At 36.2% G+C, this 18,870-nt stretch overlaps 2 protein-coding genes across 2 annotated transcripts; both read right to left on the reverse strand.

The window, feature by feature from the left end:
• Nucleotides 1–1,174: 1,174 nt before the first annotated feature.
• Nucleotides 1,175–17,147, reverse strand: LOC123704630 (zinc finger protein 431-like). The gene is made up of 12 exons (XM_045653027.1): nucleotides 16,769–17,147; nucleotides 15,938–16,072; nucleotides 14,917–15,345; nucleotides 13,949–14,079; nucleotides 12,767–12,841; nucleotides 12,355–12,490; nucleotides 11,380–11,495; nucleotides 4,941–5,037; nucleotides 3,131–3,274; nucleotides 2,315–2,416; nucleotides 1,901–1,996; nucleotides 1,175–1,319 (listed from the first exon to the last, which is right to left on the reverse strand). The coding sequence occupies exons 1-12, from the start codon at nucleotides 16,877–16,879 to the stop codon at nucleotides 1,185–1,187; spliced, it is 1,707 nt and encodes a 568-aa protein (XP_045508983.1). The 5' UTR covers nucleotides 16,880–17,147; the 3' UTR covers nucleotides 1,175–1,184.
• Nucleotides 5,465–11,257, reverse strand: LOC123704628. The gene is made up of 2 exons (XM_045653024.1): nucleotides 9,714–11,257; nucleotides 5,465–6,044 (listed from the first exon to the last, which is right to left on the reverse strand). Exons 1-2 carry the CDS (start codon nucleotides 10,789–10,791, stop codon nucleotides 6,001–6,003), a joined length of 1,122 nt encoding a protein of 373 aa, XP_045508980.1. The 5' UTR covers nucleotides 10,792–11,257; the 3' UTR covers nucleotides 5,465–6,000.
• Nucleotides 17,148–18,870: the final 1,723 nt, after the last annotated feature.

Here is an 18,870-nt window from a genome sequence, read left to right on the forward strand (position 1 = left end):
AGTAATATTTTGATTTTAAATCGAAGGTTACATTTTAGTTATAAGAAACTATAGATTTAAAGTGTAGTTGAACTGGGATAAAACAATTAAGCTGTGTTAAGGAATATGAAAGTTTATTTTTGTAATAACTACCTATTTAAATTGTAAAAAGTCCTATTTACTGTTTACAATAAGTATGGACAAGGCTATTACAGATTTAGCGTACGTAAAAGTATAATAATAAATGATACCTATCTAGTTACCTATAAATGTTTTGTACATAATATTGTAGCATGTAGTCATGTGTAATTTAATTTTATATTATTCTTCTGCGGCTTCGTCCGCTTTCTAGATAGGTAACTAGATTATATACTAAAACCTACCTCAATAAATTAATAATTTTCAAAAATCATTGAATGCAGTTCTATTTCTTTTGAAAAATAAAGGAATGTTTCCTTTCAACAAAATTTGCTATCTTATGTATTTCTAGTACTTTCCCTCCAGGGCCCATCGAAAATTTCCACACTGTACTTATGTATAGTGATCTATAGTGATGATGTAATTCATGTTCATCTTCCGACTACATTAGAGAAAGTTTTTGGCGCTAAATTGCTAGTGATGGTCAATGACAAATTACCTTGTGAATAACGTACCTACTCAGTCTGGTTTTTATTTTTTCTATTTTCTACTAGGTACATACAAAGGTGATACAGAAGAAAAATCGTAATTTTCATAGACGAAACTTATTTCTACCAGAATTTATAATTGGCGGTAAATTTGTAATTTGACTTTTTGGGTAACTCATTTTTAAATTAATTGAAGGTAAATTCCGTTACTATCTTTATGCCAATTTTTATCCAAATCGGTTCAGAGTTTTATACGTGTAGACTGTAGACGGACAAACAGACAAAGTTACTTTCGTATTTATTATATTAATATTTAGGATTGTTTGTTTGTATAGAAATCTAGTTATTTTTTGAGTAAATCTATACTAATATTATAAAGCTGAAGAGTTTGTTTGTTTGAATGCGCTAATCTCAAGAACTACTGGTCCGATTTGAAAAATTCTTTCGGTGTTAGATAGCCCATTTATCGAGGAAGGCTATAGGCTATATATCATCACCCTAAGCACCAACAGGAGCGGAGCACTGCGGGTGAAACCGCGGGGCACAGCTAGTAAAAAATAAAACACACATAAACAACAATTATTTATTTTTCTTATTCCTATATGGCGCTGGCAGTCGTAAGTGCACTGTGTTCACGTGTAGTTTCATGGAGTTCGATTGCGAAAAAGTTTTACCACAATGTGCACAGCCGTACGGTTTGATGCCCGTGTGTACCTAGAAATAAACAAACATAGAAATTATTGCACTTATTACAATAAAAAGATTATACATTTTTTTTAAACTTGATATTTTTATAAGTGGGTAGTTTGAAAATTTATTTCTACCCGCAATAAAATTAATTACATGACATTCAAATTATATGAAGAACTATAATTCCAGACGCGGCTTTACTCGCTTTGTCTAAAATTACTTATCAAATTAGGTAGTAAAACTTTCCTCCTGAAGTAAAAAGTAGTATATAGGAAGTCGAAAGTAAAAAGTAGGCAGTAAGTTATAACAAGCTAGAAGTTAGAAGTTGGAGGTAAGAAGCTTACTTCTTTGCTTAATTCTTCTTAAAGAATTAGCTAAGCTAGTAAGAATTACGAAGTAAGGAGTAAGAAATAAGATTTAAGAACTATGAATTAAAAAGTAACAAATACGAAGTAACAAGTACGAAGTTACAAGTACGAAGTAACAAGTACTAAGTAACAAGTACGAAGTAACAAGTACTAAGTAACAAGTACGAAGTAACAAGTACGAAATAACAAGTACGGAGAAATATAATTGTATGTATGTATTAATACAAGCCAACTCACCCGGCTGTGCCTGTTGAGAGCCGCCTTGTGTTTGAACGCCTTCGGGCACCGCTCGCACTTGTATGGACACTCGCCCGTGTGCGTGCGTAAGTGTATCTGTGTTAATAAAGAGCGTGCGTGTCAGAAGTGAAACTTCAAGATTCAAAGATTAATGAAGTATTGCCATGACGCGACCCTGAATTTTACTCTCAACGCGCCTAAAGCAATTTCACTTCAATATTTACCAAATTTCTGCCCACGTTTTGAAAGAAACAATTGAAGACCCAGAATGGGTATTCTGGGTCTTCAATTGAAATTTCATTGTAATCGCTTCAGTAGTTTATACATGTTTATTTATATTTTCTCACCAACAAATATTGCTTGATAATTATTATATACGAACTGGAGTTAAAATAATAATCTTTCCTCCCTTACCTGTAAGCGTTGGTAAACGCTAAACTTCTTCGGGCATTCGCTGCATTGGAACGGTTTTTCACCAGAGTGTATTCTTTGATGGCAAATTAGGGTTGCTTTTGTCTGAAAAAACGAAAAAAATATAGTTTTTTTTTACATTTTTACTAGTGTCATATTTTTAATTGTTTCTTATCGGTATCTACGTCATATTTATACCCAAATCCACTTCTACCGTCAATATTGTTTATACTTTTTTTTCTACCAACATAAGTACTAAAATCACATTTTTCATAAATTTTAGTTACTTATGACAAGATTTTGCGTCAATAGTTTTGGCATTTCTACACACAATCACCGTTTTTTTACTTACTCACATAGTAAAGCCACATTTTTCACGATTTTTAATCAATATGCATCAATAATTTCGATATTTTTTGCTACTATCACAAAAAAATTCATTCCATGCTAAATTTTTTCATACTTATATTTGTCGTATTTTTTAAATTTCTACCCTAAAAAAAATCGTTTTTTTTTAATTCTCACTTACAATACACTCCTTCCCGCATATTTCACAGACCACCGTCTCCGGGCGTCGTTTCCCCGGTTTCGACGGCTGTTTCATCTTGATACCTATATTTATTACTACCCTCAAGATTTTTTATGTTTTTCCTTATTTTTGTCCTACCTACATACTAAGGTCATATTTTTCATGAATTTTAGCTACTTTTAACAAGATTTTAGAACAATAATTTCGACATTTCTGCCCAAAATCACCATTTTTTACCCCCCAAATTTTTTTTTCACTTTTACCCACATTTTTTTTCAATTTATACTTACAATACACTCCTTCCCGCATATTTCACACACAACCGTCTCCGGGCGTCGTTTCCCCGGTTTCGAGGGCTGTTTCATCTTGATACCCAAGTGCACTCGCTGAACGTGTGTCGCGTGCGAGCGTGCGTTCGCGAATGACCTGTTACACTGTTACGGACGAAATATACTGGCTGTCCCACTGTCGGTATTCTAAGCTCAATGGAGGGTGTAGTTTTGCATACGCTGAGTACGTCAAAAATACTTAAAAAGTTCCAGATGCATTTTTTTTTTCAAATAGATGAATTCTTATAACTCTATGTGTACACCCATAACAAGCAACACGCCCAACTTTGCCACCAGCACGTGAGCTATCGTTTAAGATTATGTTTTCATAGACAAAATGCTCACATTAGCGCAGCGGTATATGCCGGCTGCGCGAAGCTAGAGAAGAAAACATTAATTTTAAGGAAAAATTTAGTAAAAAATTTTTGGCGCAATTTTGTTGTTTAAGTATTTTTTACGATCAGTGTATGCAAAACAACAAGTCCCTTTGCGCTTAGTATACCAATAGTGGAACATCCTGTATAATAATTTATTTATTTTTTCGTAATCATACAGCATTACAGTAAATAACATTTCTTAATATGTTGATGCAGAATTATGAGCCAATTAAGATTACAAAACAAGGTACTTACAGCTACAATTACTTACAATTAGCAAGTTAAAATATACTTCTCGTTAAAAAAAATCGAAACAAAGTTTATGTTTTGATGAGGATTATCAGATAATGTGTATATTTAAGAATAAATGTCATGTACAGTACGATTCAACTGTCGGCCGTCTGCGCACGTTGACTCACGAAGAAAATACATAAGACAAAATAATATTTTAATGTTGGTTAAATAATTTATTTTTTATTTATTTAAAATTAAATCCGCCCGCGCCTCACCTCGCACCTCCATAGGGACCTAAAATATGCCTTCTGCACCGTGGTCATCTTTCGTGAATCTTACTGTGTGCCTAGTGTGAGTTTTCATCGAGTACGAAACGTTACTATCGCGTCTGCGTCACAGCGAAATTTGTATGGGGAATCAAAGCTTTCCCATACGTCCGCTAGGGGCGCTGATCGATTTCCCATACTAATTCGGCTGTGACGCAAACGCGATAGTAACGTTTCGTACTCGATCAAACTCACACTAGGGGTACAGTACGTACGTAAGTCAACGTATGAGCTTTTTAAATATTATTAATTAAGTTTACATATTATACAAGTGATAACTGCGTTAAAAACAACCGACTTCAAACTTGCACTTGCAAAATTTACAAATACCTACAGACAAAAATGCTCATAAAATAAAAACTACTGGGCCTATCCGAATAAAATTTTTATGGGACCAATTCGACACCATCCCGCATCGAACAAAAAAAGAATCACGTAAATCGGTTCAGAAACCTCGGAGTAATCGGTGTACATACATAAAAAAAAAAAAAAAAAAAAATATACCGGCCGAATTGATAACCTCCTCCTTTTTTTTGAAGTCGGTTAAAAATACATAAAACAATAAAAAAACAAAAGTGTTTTCTATTAACGTAATTCTATGTATAAGGCTGGTTGCAGAGCTTGACCGACCGTCAGTGCGTACCGTCGGTCCTGACGATACGCATCAACAATGTGTATGACTAAACAATAATATGACACTATACGCATGACAGTACGCGTGCGTATGGTCGGTCTAGCTATGAACGGTTTTATGAATTTCCATACATATGACAAGCGCGACTGACGTACGCACTGATGGTCGGTCAAGCTCTGCAACCAGCCCAAAAAACTAACCTCAAAACAAGTAACAGTGCCATCTAGCGGATGTTCCTTCGCGTGTTTTTCCAACATTTCCTCCGATTCGAAAGCCTCTCCGCATTCGGGACAAGGTCTAAAATAATACATATTATGATTTTTATAATGACATATATGATTACTTTTTATAATTATATTAGCGGGCCTCCTCGGCTTCACCCGTGGTACATGTTTACGTTTTCTCTCCATAAGAACCACTTACTTCAAGGAATATTATAAAAAAAGAATTAAAAGTATCGGTTCAGCCGTTCTCGAGTTATGCGCTTACCAACACATTTACATTTTTATATTATAGAAGACTAGCTTCCGCCCACGACTTTGTACCTGCATCCCCGTTTTCCCCCGTTCCCGCAAGAATTTCGGAAAATCCTTTCTTAGGGGACGCCTACGTTATGACATCTACCTGCATGCCAAATTTCAGCCCGATACGTCCAGCGGTTTGGGCTGTGCGTTGATAGATCACTATATCAGTCACCTTTGAGTTTTATATATATATATAACGGAACGTCGGAAGGCTCGGCGGTATGATCTCCGTTATCAGACATAGCGGTGATTTAGTAGAGATGGGAACACCGAAATAAACTCACTATTTTCTCAAACGACAATCAGATAGTTTATTAAATTTTACTTCACTTCACAATTTTGCGTAACAATCAAGATTCAAACAGATTAAGAGCCAATAGGTTAGTACGCGTGCGCCTCTGTGCACAACCGACAGTCGAATGTCGAATGTCAGCTGTCACAATCAGGCCAACCGACCACCCTATTCGGGACTACCCGCTCTTATTTTTTTAATGTGACAACCTTACTTCACAATATTTTCATTACTGGCAACACAACATAATACTTTGACATTTTTCAACCAAAACATTGCTTGTAACATTTTAAAAATAGCAACACAAGGGTTTGACACTGACAATCAAAACAAACAATTTAACTACGTGAAATCAACTATGCTAGATAATTATTATTTAATACAGTAATTATCGGCGCGCCGTCACAGTAATTATCGGCGCGCCGTCACGGCCGTCCTGCATATTCACACGTCCTCGTGTGTGGAGTCATTTCGCTCATCTGAATCATCTGTAAACAAGCAAACGAGAATGGTTTACATCAAGCACCGCTCGGGCATCCTGACCAAAGTGTGTCACACTCAAAACTAGGCACACAGTTCAAAAGCTCCATATAAGTCCAATTACGTTACATAAGCTTGATTGCAAACTACGCAATATTTTGAGTGTCACACAGACTATAAATTGTCATAAGTTATCACACATAGCCTACAAACTGCCACACAGGCTACTAACTACCACACAGGCTCCTAACTGCCACACAGGCTCCTAACTGCCACACAGGCTCCTAACTGCCACACAGGCTCCTAACTGCCACACAGGCTCCTAACTGCCACACAGGCTCCTAACTGCCACACAGGCTCCTAACTGCCACACAGGCTTCTAACTGCCACACAGGCTTCTAACAATGCCACACAGGCTCCTATCTGCCACACAGGCTTCTAACACTGCCACACAGGCTCTTAAAATACCACACAGGCTTGCAACTGCCACACAGGCTACGCATCACATAATTATGAAAAGCCACACAGGATTGTATTTGCCACTTAGGCTAACTGGTACTGCCAAAATAGTGATAAACTCCAAAGATAACTAATTAACTCACCATCGCCGTCACTGGCGCATTCTGACTCGGCCTGGTTGACAGGGACTTCCAGTCCAGCGCTTAACTCCAAGGGGACATAACACTCAGGCATAGCACGCACGCGATCATGTGCATACTTGTATGTCCTATTAGAGTTAAGAGCTTTTAGTTGATACCTGTCGCCATCCAACAGCTCAGTTATTATGTACGGACCTTTGTATTTTGAGTCTAATTTTGTTTGGTTTCGCTCATGGTTTTGCAAAAGCACATAATCACCGACTTTAAACCTTTTAACTTTTGCTTTGTTTTTATCGAACTTAGCTTTCTCGTAAGAAGCGCTTGCCTCCATTTCTCGTGCCGAGTGTTCTCGAACAGAATCTAAGTCAATGTCTGTCTCTTCTGTCTCTAACGTGAGCAATCCTAAAGGCCTAGCTACTTTTCCGATTAAAAGTTCCAACGGACTTGCTTTTGTCACCCTATTCATAGTACAGTTGATAGCAAGTTGGATTTCGGGTAGTGCATCCTGCCACGATGTATTCTTTGTCTCAACCGCTGTCAGCATATTCTTAAGCGTAGACATCACCCTCTCTACTTGACCGTTAGCACGACTACTACCCGTAGCTATAAGATGTAAATTAACATTGTGAGCGCTACAATACTCTTTAAAGTCTTTTCCAGTAAAACATCTGCCCTGATCTGCAATTATTCGTTGCGGTGCGCCAAAGAGAGAGACGTTGTGTTTTAATGCCTTAATGGCACTGTTCGAATCTATATTGCGCGTATGATATAAAACCACGAATTTGGTGAAAGCATCGATTGACACAAAAACGTATTCTTTAGTATCTTTTTTTCCGCTAAGCTTTCCAGTTACATCCATATGGATCGTATGCCAAGGAATCGTAGTTTTTGGGATCGGATGTAGTTCCACCTGTACTTTTCCAGAATTAGACTTCGCAACCCTACAAGTAATGCAGTTTTCTACGAATTTGCGTACGTATTTATTCATGTTCGGAAACCAATAGTGACAGTATACTTTTTCCAAGGTTTTCTCCCAGCCCAAATGCATTATGTTCTCGTGAACATGGTTTATTATAGCCCACTGAAATGCTCTAGGCACGATTGGTAACCAAACACTTTTGTTGTTTCTATCAACTTTCCTATAAAGTAGACCGCGCCTAATTTCATAAGTTTTAGCCACGTCACTGTCGAGTTCATTTGCTTGAAGTTTCGTTATAATGGAAGTTATTTCATCATCTTTTTGCTGTTCCGCTTGTAACCACGTATCAGAGATTTCTGTTAATTGAACTCGTTTTTGCTCGACCTTAGTTACTGGCTCATTATTCGGTAAAGGATTACGTGACAGGAAATCTACATGACCCATCTGTTTACCCTGGCGGTATTCTATGTCAAAATCAAAAGTTTGTAGGAAACACCACCACCTGTGGACCCGCGGTGTGAGGTCAACTTTTGATTTGGATGCTTTGACAGCGTTGCAGTCGGTCACTACCAAAAATTTCTTCCCTTGTAAGTAGTGACGAAAATGTTTAACAGCGTTTACTATAGCTAACGTCTCTAACTCGTACGAGTGGTAATTGGATTCAGCGCTGGAGGTTCGGCGGCTGAAGTACTCTACAACATGTAATTTACCGTTTATTCTTTGCATAAGTATTGCGCCATAACCTTCAGCGCTTGCATCCGTATGCAACTCAGTAGGTAGGTCCGGGTCGAATATCGTTAGCACAGGTCTGTCTGTCAGTATGTCGATAATGTCTTTACGAATTTTCTCAAGCTCAGGTGTCCAGTGTATTTTCCCTTTTCCTGACGTAAGGCCGAAAAGCGGAGCTGCTTTTTGCGAAAAGCCTGGGACGAATTTCCGAAAGTAAGAGGCTAATCCGATAAATTGGCGTAGTTGGGTCACGGTCTGCGGCGGTGACAGTTCAGTAAGAGCTCGAATTTTACGAGGATTTGGCCGTATTTCACCTGCTGAAACTTCGAAGCCCAAATATTCGACTCTTTGTTTTAGAAAGGCACATTTTCTAATATTAAAAGAGAATCCCGCATCCGTCAAAGTTTTCATAACGATTTGCAACCGTTCCAAACCTTCCTCTACCGCGCGTGAGGGAATGATGACGTCATCAATGTAAACCACGGCGAAAGATTCAGTCAATGTACCCAAAGCCTTATTAATCGCGCGCTGATAGATTGAGGGTGCATTTCGAAGTCCAAAAGGCATTGACAAGTATTCGAACTGCCCATCCGGTGTCACAAAAGCAGTACGCTCTATAGAGTCCTGACTTACAGGTATCTGATGATATCCACTGGCCATATCCAATGAAGTAAAATAATTTGCTCCCACTAAGCGTTGAATTTGATCTGAAATAAGGGGCAGAGGATATCGATCAGGTACCGTATTACTGTTAAGCTCCCTATAATCCACGCAAAGTCTATCTGTGCCGTCCTTCTTTTTTACCAATAAAATTGGGCTTGCGAATGGAGAGCTACTTTCGCGAATAATACCGGCCGACAAAAGCTCTTTAATCTGACTTCGAACTACATTTCTCTCATCTGGACTAAGCCTGTAAGGTCTACGTTGTACTGTGCGGTTAGGATCTATAAGTTTAATTTCTAGCTGTCCGGTGCTAACTCTGCTAGTAGGTGTGCCCTCTACAAAATTATCAGAATACCTTTTGAGTATAGAGATTAGTGACTGTCTCTGGCCATCAGGTATATCGGTGTCGATAGCTTCAAAGTTCTGAGCTTTAGGTCCTACGTCACAGACTGAGACAATTTTGGTCTTTTTTAGTACAAGCTTATTCTCAAAAACTTCAACCGAAAACCCTAGCATGAGTAGATCTCTACCTACCATTATGTCATGCGAAATACTACTATCCTGCACTATATGAAACAACAACTGTACCGTATAGGTTTGAATCGAGACCGTTGATAAAATTTGGGTGTTACAATGTATACTAGCGTTACCTAGCCCCAGCAATGTCACTGCACCATATAATCTTTTACCAGAAAGTCGTTCTGCTAAGCTCTGCTTTATCAAAGAACATTCGGCCCCAGAATCGAAACAAAATGAAAATTGCTCACCGGTTTCGTCCGAAAGATGATCAGTAGCTGGTTTGATGGTGCAGATATCCACACGACGTTCAACTCTAGTCTCGTTGGATTTCGCCTCCTTGCCGGGGCACCGCGTTGCGATATGGCCCTGTTCGCCGCAGTTGAAGCAGGTTGGAGTGATAGTCTTCTTCGGTGCACTGCCTTCCTTTGAAGCATGAGTTACAGAGTTGCTTGAAGTTTCGGTTCGTGCTTTAGTGTCATCACGATTACCATTCCATCGACATTCAGTAGCCACGTGTCCGAACTTGTTGCAATTGTAACACCTACGAGAGTTCTCGGGACGCGGCTTCTTTGCTTCTACAGCTAATGTCGCCTTCTCTTGAGCTGGAGGTCCTCTTTTTCTAAACGTAAATGCCATAAGTTCTTGTTGCAATTTTATACGGTTGTCTATTTCCGTTGTAAAAGCCAATCTCTGCAATCTTGGTTCGATTTTTGCAGCGTGTGCTAGTGTAACAGCAATGGCAATTTGTTCCGTTGACAATGATTTCCATCTTGCCATTATTGCACTCATAAATCGGCTGGCATAAGAGGATAAGCATTCACCTTCCTTTGGATTTCCATTAAACAATCGCCATAAGTTTGCTGCAGGAGTTTCAACGAAATCGAATCTAGCTAAAAATAGATCCTTTAATTGGGCCCATGTTATTCCAGGATAACTAGATTGTGCTAGCCATGATGCTGCAGTTCCTTTGAGCGCTTTACTCATGGTTATTATCAGGTCTCCACCAGAAAGTGGTTTTTCTTGCAAGCATAGGTCAACTGTTTCGCACCAAGCACGAGCATCGCTATCCTGAAGGTCAGGATTAAATTCGGGTAAAGCTATTTTTGATACAGATAGCCGAGGTTCTTGAATTGCCCGTATCAAATCTGTCAAACTTCGTTGCTGCAATTCAAACAGTGTTTTCCAACGGTCGCACTCTTTTTCTAAAGAAGGTTGTTCAATCTGACCTGAGTGGGCTGCATGCTGCTCCTGAGATGCACGGAGTAATCCCACTTCTGATAACGGAACGTCGGAAGGCTCGGCGGTATGATCTCCGTTATCAGACATAGCGGTGATTTAGTAGAGATGGGAACACCGAAATAAACTCACTATTTTCTCAAACGACAATCAGATAGTTTATTAAATTTTACTTCACTTCACAATTTTGCGTAACAATCAAGATTCAAACAGATTAAGAGCCAATAGGTTAGTACGCGTGCGCCTCTGTGCACAACCGACAGTCGAATGTCGAATGTCAGCTGTCACAATCAGGCCAACCGACCACCCTATTCGGGACTACCCGCTCTTATTTTTTTAATGTGACAACCTTACTTCACAATATTTTCATTACTGGCAACACAACATAATACTTTGACATTTTTCAACCAAAACATTGCTTGTAACATTTTAAAAATAGCAACACAAGGGTTTGACACTGACAATCAAAACAAACAATTTAACTACGTGAAATCAACTATGCTAGATAATTATTATTTAATACAGTAATTATCGGCGCGCCGTCACAGTAATTATCGGCGCGCCGTCATATAAATATTTGTACGAAATTAACGAACTGTAATTAAAGATTGAAGTTTAACAAACTTACATACTCACTAACAAACTCACTAACTCACACTCACACTCACACTAACTCACCTCAACACCGGCACACATTTGCCATCACCACTGTACGTCAAGTGACGTTTCATAGCGTCATCACTTTTGAATCTAACACCGCATGTTTCACATGTCTTCGTGTAATCTTCGATTGTCTGAAATAAAATATAAAATATATATGTTAAAATTAGTGATGTAACGATACATGTTTTTGCCGATACGATACCGATACCGATATTTGTAGTAAAAAATCGGCGATACCGATACCGATATCGATGGCTTGGTAGAAAAATAAAAAGTGAATTATGCATAAAAGTTACCATCATTTAACAGAGACCCAACTCTAAATCTTTTAAATAAAAATGCCAAATCAAAAAACAAGAAAAACTTTTATTATAGTATTATTATTTTACAAAGTCAGTTAAACTTTAAGTAATACACATACAATCAGTAATCAAAGTTTACTATTGGTAGTTTTTTTCAGAAAACAAAGTGCCCGCGCGCGGGCGACCTGCCGCATCGTCCATTGGGCGCGGTTTCTTGAATTGTTTGATTTCGATATCGGTTGTTTTATAATCGGCGATACCGATATACCGGCCGGTATATCGGTATCGGTATCGTTACATCCCTAGTTAAAATGTTTGTGAGTGTTAAAATATAGTAGTCTGGGACGTTACCATGAAGCAAGCAATCTTAAAGCAGTATTACTTCCAGTGTGCAAAAATGACGATGAAAGTCGAATTTAATAAATAAATGTTTGAAATTCCTATCCTTTTTCCTACTAATATGCCAAAGTTTGTGAGGATGTGTGTGTGTGTGTATGTTTGTTACTCTTTCACGCAAATACTATTGAACCGATTACAATGAAATTTAGCACACATATAGATGGTAACTTAGATTAACACATAGGATAGGATTTTATCCCGGAAATCCCACGGGAACGGGAACTATGCGGGTTTTTCCTTGAAAACGTGGGCGAAGCTGCGGGCGGAAAGCTAGTAAGGAATAATTTACCTCATCAACATTCAAATGTGCCCTTTTCTTATGCATTCTCAGTCCATATTCTCCGAGGAAAGATTCTCCACATATATCGCATGAATTATTCGTCGGATGCTGTAGTCTTATGTGTGTTAGTTGGCTTGTTGATTTGCTGTAATTTGAATTTGAATTTTTGATTTGGTAAAATTTGATTTGAATTACAAAAAACGTGTCGACTTTGCGTAAATTTGAATTTAAATTAACTTGTTGATTTGCTCAAATGATGATTGATTGGAATTCACTTGTTGACTTGTGTACATTTGAATTTGAATTTAATGATAGCTAAAAGAATTCGAAATGAAGTCGAAACATTTCCATAATTCTCAAGTTGCTTGGAAGATATAGCTTACAAAAGACATGCTAGGTTATAGCATAGAAATTTACTTACGAAAACGATGCTCCACATATTTTACAGTCAAATGTGTATCCGTTATGCCATTTATTGTGTTCCTTAGCGCGATTACTGAAAAAAAAAATAGTTTCCGTAACTAAAAACGATGACTTAGGTTTCAATTAAATTGTGTCATATCTGAGAAGATCACAGATATTAAAAAAAAATTCATACATAATTAAAAGCATGGAAAATCATTACAAAATCGGTTTAGCCATTTTCAAGATTACAAAATCTCATAGACTACGCAAACATAAATATTATATGTATTATATAAATACATTTTATAGCATAATTAATATTTTATTAAATTAGGGATGTAACGATACCGATATAGACTACAGGCCCATGTTAAAAAATTTATGGGTAATTTGAACCACCAGGTGACCTATCTAGAGCGATATAAGAGCACAAAATAATAAGATTCAGCACTATGCTGTCACTTAAAAGCTGTCCACCTAAGTGCAGATGAGAATTGCCGGGGTAAATTTAGTCATTTGATTTTGTACGGCATCTGTGTCATACTATTTCAATAGTGCTTTTAATCCATTATTCCGCAACGCCGTACAATAATCATGGAGACAAGGGGAAAAAATCTCTATAGCTGTACTTTCGAATTCTCATCTGCACTCAGGTGGAGCTTACAAGTGACGTCATAATGCTGAATCTTATTATTTTATGCTCTTATATCGTTCTAAATAGGTCACCTGGTGGTTCAAATGACCCATAAATTTTTCAACATGGGCCTGTAGTCTAATACCGATATATCGGTATCACCGATTATAAACCACCGATATCAAAATCAAACAATTAAAAAAGCGAGGCCGCCCGCGCGTGGTTACTTTGTTTTCTGAACAAAAATCTACAAATAGTAAACTTTGATTACATAAAGCCATATGTAATACTTTGACTGACTTATTGTAAAATGATAATATGTACTAAAACAAATGTTTTCTTTGTTTTTTAATTTGGCAATTTTATTTAAAAAAATATGATGCACAAAATGTAGGTAACTTTTATGCATAATAAGTGCATTATTCATTATCTATTTAGCCATCGATATCGGTATCGCCGATCATTTACTACAAATATCGGTATCGGTATCGTATCGGAAAAATCATTAATCGTAACATCACTAAATTAAATAATACATAGCACTAAGAAAAACATTCAACTCACGTTGATCTAGACACGTGGTCACACAGCTTACAAACATACTTCCTCTGGTGTGAAGTTATTATATGAGCTCTTAGCGCTTTCTCCTCCGACCAGACGGACAGACAAACATCGCATACGTAGTTGCCTCTACTCTGGAAATAAGTATTATAAGTTCACTAGCTATCCCGACATACGTTGCTCTGCCTTACTCTTATGACTTAGGGGTATGAAAAATAGATGTTGGCCGATTCTCAGATGCACAGAAAATTTCATGAGAATTGGTCCAGCCGTTTTGGAGGAGTATGGTAACTAACATTGTGACACGGGAACTTTATATATAAGATAATATGCAAAATTGTCATTAAATTGTATGTAAACCACTGCTGCAAATTGTCTGCTTCTTTGATAGCGTTTGTAGCGGTGGTGTGCATTTCTAGCAGTCATAATAAATTGTATTATTTTTACTAACATAATTTTTAAGTTATTAATTGTTACTACAAAATGAGACCTGGTTACTTGAATAAATGAATGAATTATTATTATTAATTATTAAATTTAAAAATTGAATTGAATTCCTAAATAATATATAATATATAGTATAAACAGCTAAACAACTCCCTTATATGTATGAACTAGCTATGCTCCGTGGTTTTATCCGCACTGCTCCGCTCCTGTTGGTCTTAGCGTGATTTTATATAACCTATAGCCTTCCTCGATAAATGGGCTATCTAACACCTAATGCTAAATCTGAAGAGTTTGTGTTTGTGTTCCATTTGAAAATTTTTTTCGGTGTTAGATAGCCCATGTATCGAGGAAGGCTATAGGCTATATATCATCACGCTAAGACAAACGGGAGCGGAGCAATGCAGGCAAAACCGCGGAGCACAGCTAGCTAGCTACTAACATATCATTCTAGTCCATGTATCATTAAAATTATTCAAAAAAGGCAATTTAAATCTAAATTTTTTAACAGCATACACTATACATACCGGGTCATGCCGCATCATATGATTCTTATACGTCTTATGTGTAATAAACCCTTTATAACATTTATCACATTTAAAATACGAATTTAAGTAATTAAACGAATTCTTTCTAGCTTCTATTTCCTGTATTTGTTCTTCCTTCGTCAAAATAATAACTTCAACGTTGAAATCTTCAAATTCCTTCTGCGTGTTATCAATTTCGTTATCGCTATACGAGAGTAATTCTAAATCGTTGTCTTCATATTTGATTTCTACATACTCTTTCTTCTTGTGTCTTCTCTTCCTTGGTTCTTCTATCTCTTCTTTAATTTCCACTTCTTCTTTTATCTCTGTTTCATTATATTCTATGTCTATTGTTGTTGTGTTTGTTGTTATCGTTAATTGGTTGAGATTTAGTGGTTTACTGAGGTTGAGTAGGTCTGTTATTGTTAGCTGAAATGTTAAAAAATGGAATTAATTATTATCATTCTGTGTTCCTTGTTTTTATACCTATACTATAATATTATAAAGCTGAAGAGTTTGTTTGTTTGTTTGAATGCGCTAATCTCGGGAACTACTGGTCCGATTTGAAAAATTCTTTTGGTGTTAGATAGCTCATTTATCGAGGAAGGCTATAGGCTATATATCATCACACTACGACCAACAGGCGAGGAGTCACGGGGTGAAACCGCGCGGAGCAGCTAGTTTTGTTATATGTGATTATGATTGTCAGTTGTAATATATATTATTTTTTGTGATTAAATGTTTGTCTATGTCTATATTTCAGGACATTCATCACACAAATATTTGCCCCACCCGGGGCAAATATTTGTGTGATGAATGTCGATGTTTAATCTGTGTCTGGGTGTTTATTATCTATATAGGTATTTATTTAAACTTATATAATATGTAAGTTTATCAGCCATCTGGTTGCCATAACAAGCGAAAGCTTAGTATGGGATCAGATCGTGCCGTGTGTGAAAATGTCCTGAAATATTTATTTATACTATAATATGTAGTGTTCTATAAACTTAAAAGAACTCACCCCACCCTGTTCTTCACACATATATCTCAAAGTATCCTGTGTGTTACAGCATTTGTTTTTGAACACCATACATTTGATGAGTTGAGCCCTGCAGTATGTACATAAGTATTGTGGTAGGCCATCGTTTATGGATATCTGTAACAAAAAGGTAGAATTTAATTCATAAACTAGAGGTCAGCCCCGGTACATGTTTACGTTTTCTCTCCATAAGAACCATCCTTGTACTTCCAGGAATATTATTAAAAAAAGAATAAACGAAATCGGTTACGCCGTTCTCGAGTTATGCGTTTACAAACACATTAAACCAACAAATTAAGAAATTTGAATTTTGCTATTCATTTTAATATTATAGACTTGATGTGCCTCGCAGTTTTACCTGCTTTGCTCGGTTCCTAGTGGCCTTATTTTATTTTATACACTTTATTGGAGTAAAATCATTAATTAAAAATAAACAATAAAAATATGTTAAAAGAAAGATGTAGCAAAATTGGCGGCCTTATCACTAAGCAGTGATCTCTGCCAAGCAAGTAAGCAGCCCCGGAAAAATTGCGAAACATTTAATAATAATGGTCTTAGCTGATCTTAGCGACTGTGTGATGATACATAACAAATAATATAGAGCCTTTCCTAATAAATAAACTACCTAACCCGTAGCTCCTAGTGATTAGATCGTTCAATCGTAAAATTGTTAAATTTTAAATAATAATAAACACAATATGAAAGTACTTATAAAATAAAAGCGTAAAAGCGTAAAAATAAAAGCGTGTAAAGATCGTTTATAAATACTTTTATTTATATATTTTTTCATTAGAATACATATGGTTAACTTACCTGACTTCCAGTTAGAAATTCGTATGCTGCCACCAATTCATATTTACTTAATTTGAATAATTGCACATTATCAAACACTAAACACACACGGCACGCTATTAATTCACTCATTTTTTATTAAATTTACAAAAAAATATTAAATAATGTTATTGTTTTCATACGATACAGAGCATACAACAGGTAGAGGCTGGTAACAAAATGGTGTCATTCAAAAGTTACACCGAGGTCGATTAATTAAATTATCGATTACACTCTCTATTATAACCTTTGCTAAGCTGACCTATATTTAAAAAATACTCGTTTATCTACGACCAGTTAAAAGATTATTTTATTTAATTAAAAAATAGTACATATTACAATTTGAATAAAAACTTTTTGTTGGAAATTGGAAATGAAATGTCTGTTGTTTAGCTATACTATTTTTATGTATGGTACCAACATAAAGAAAAGTAATGCTGCGTTCAGTAATTATAACTTCTTTTATTGATATCACGCAATAGTGTTAAGAGAAAAACAAAACGAAATCATATTTATGAATTGTACATATTTCAATTAATATTTTTAATGTAAGAATGTATGCAGCAACGATTAATTTAAATGTAACAGCAAATATCCCGGTATCCAGATTAGGCCCCGTTTCCACCTGCAAGAAAACTTCCGCGAGAAATGTCCAACAGTCTGTCTGACAGCAACTTGCAAGTCTAATTCGTAATTCCGCGTTTCCACCTGCAAGTAGACGTGCAAGTTGCTGTCAGACAGACTGTCGGACAGTTCTCGCAGAAGTTTACTTGCAGGTGGAAACGGGGCCTTAATCTATGAATCAAAATTATTTACAGATAGCAACACTATTCAAGATTTCATTCGCGTCACAGATTAGAGCGTTTTCACATTGTCCGGTCCGATATCGGATATCGGAAGCCGATAGCCGATATCCGATATCGGACACAATTTGCCCTTTCACATTATCCGATAATATCGTCCCGATATCATGAGTGTTGCCAGAAACTGGAAAAGTAGATATATGGAGAATTAAAAAAAAAAACAGTGGATGCATTTATGTTACAAAAAATAAACTTTATTTTAAATAAAATAAATAGTAATAAATAAACTATGTTTTTCAAACCGGTTTAATCTGCTGACTGCGGAGTTTGGATTTGTACCCTCTGCAGAGTCAGAATCTAGTTTCAATATTCAATTTCATTGTGAGGCTTGTTTTTTTTTATATGCTGTTTTTCTTTTTTTAATAATAGAACATGTTGTGTGGTCGTAGTGAATTTTAGAACTTTTTTATATTAAATCATGTACGACTGTTATGTTCATAAACAAATAAAATAAAATAAAATTCAACTCAGTATTAAAGCGACGAAACTGGCAAATATAAATTCAAATTACATTTACAAATGTAGGTGCTGTTATTACAATTTTATAGTGCTAATAATAATATATATATTATACCTATAAATAATAGGTAGAATGTACATCATTCTACCTATTATCTGGGTGTGCAAATATTTAACGAAATAAATTAAACTAAACTTCTTTCGTTGTCACAGATTCCGCAATGTAATAAATTCTTGAATGTCATAAAATTGTTTCTCCATTAGCTATTTCGTCAGTTTCTTCTAAAATATGTCATACTATTTTTGTTGATTTATTGTACAATGTACATGTTGGAAAGTGCAGTATATTTTGATACCTCGTTAACATAATATGCAAATTTACTTTTCCTTTCTTAAAATATTCTGGGTAGTATTTAACAAATATTATAACTACCCCTTTCTTTCCAAGTACCTATTTGAAAAATCAGTAGATCACCCGAAAAATCATAAGGTCTAGCAACACTGGTCATCATGGCAAACTATAATAAAAAACTTTATTTGTTGTATTAAGGGCCGATTTTTCAATGCCCAGATAAACAGCTAGATAGACTTTATTCTTCAGTTAACAAAATATTCAATTTTTCAATAGACGAATAGGACTTATCTATCGAATAACTACGTTATTTGAGGAATAAATCTATCTGCTGCTCCAACGGCCAGATAGCGTGCTATTCGACGATTAGACGTTTGAGTTGACAACTGACGCGTCAAATTTGGGATATT

This window comes from Colias croceus, chromosome 30, assembly GCF_905220415.1.
Source record: "Colias croceus chromosome 30, ilColCroc2.1".
Lineage (NCBI taxonomy): Eukaryota > Metazoa > Arthropoda > Insecta > Lepidoptera > Pieridae > Colias > Colias croceus.

Excerpts from the sequence above, each read along its gene's own strand:
- LOC123704628 (XM_045653024.1), bottom strand. The coding sequence starts at position 10,791 with ATGTCTGATAACGGAGATCATACCGCCGAGCCTTCCGACGTTCCGTTA. Across the intron at positions 6,045-9,713 it reads TCATCTTTCGGACGAAACCG|ATGATTCAGATGAGCGAAAT; the intron begins GTGAGCAATTTT and ends GCTTGTTTACAG.
- LOC123704630 (XM_045653027.1), bottom strand. The coding sequence starts at position 16,879 with ATGAGTGAATTAATAGCGTGCCGTGTGTGTTTAGTGTTTGATAATGTG. Across the intron at positions 12,491-12,766 it reads ATATGTGGAGCATCGTTTTC|CAAATCAACAAGCCAACTAA; the intron begins GTAAGTAAATTT and ends TTCAAATTACAG. Across the intron at positions 5,038-11,379 it reads AAATGTGTGCCGGTGTTGAG|ACCTTGTCCCGAATGCGGAG; the intron begins GTGAGTTAGTGT and ends GTATTATTTTAG.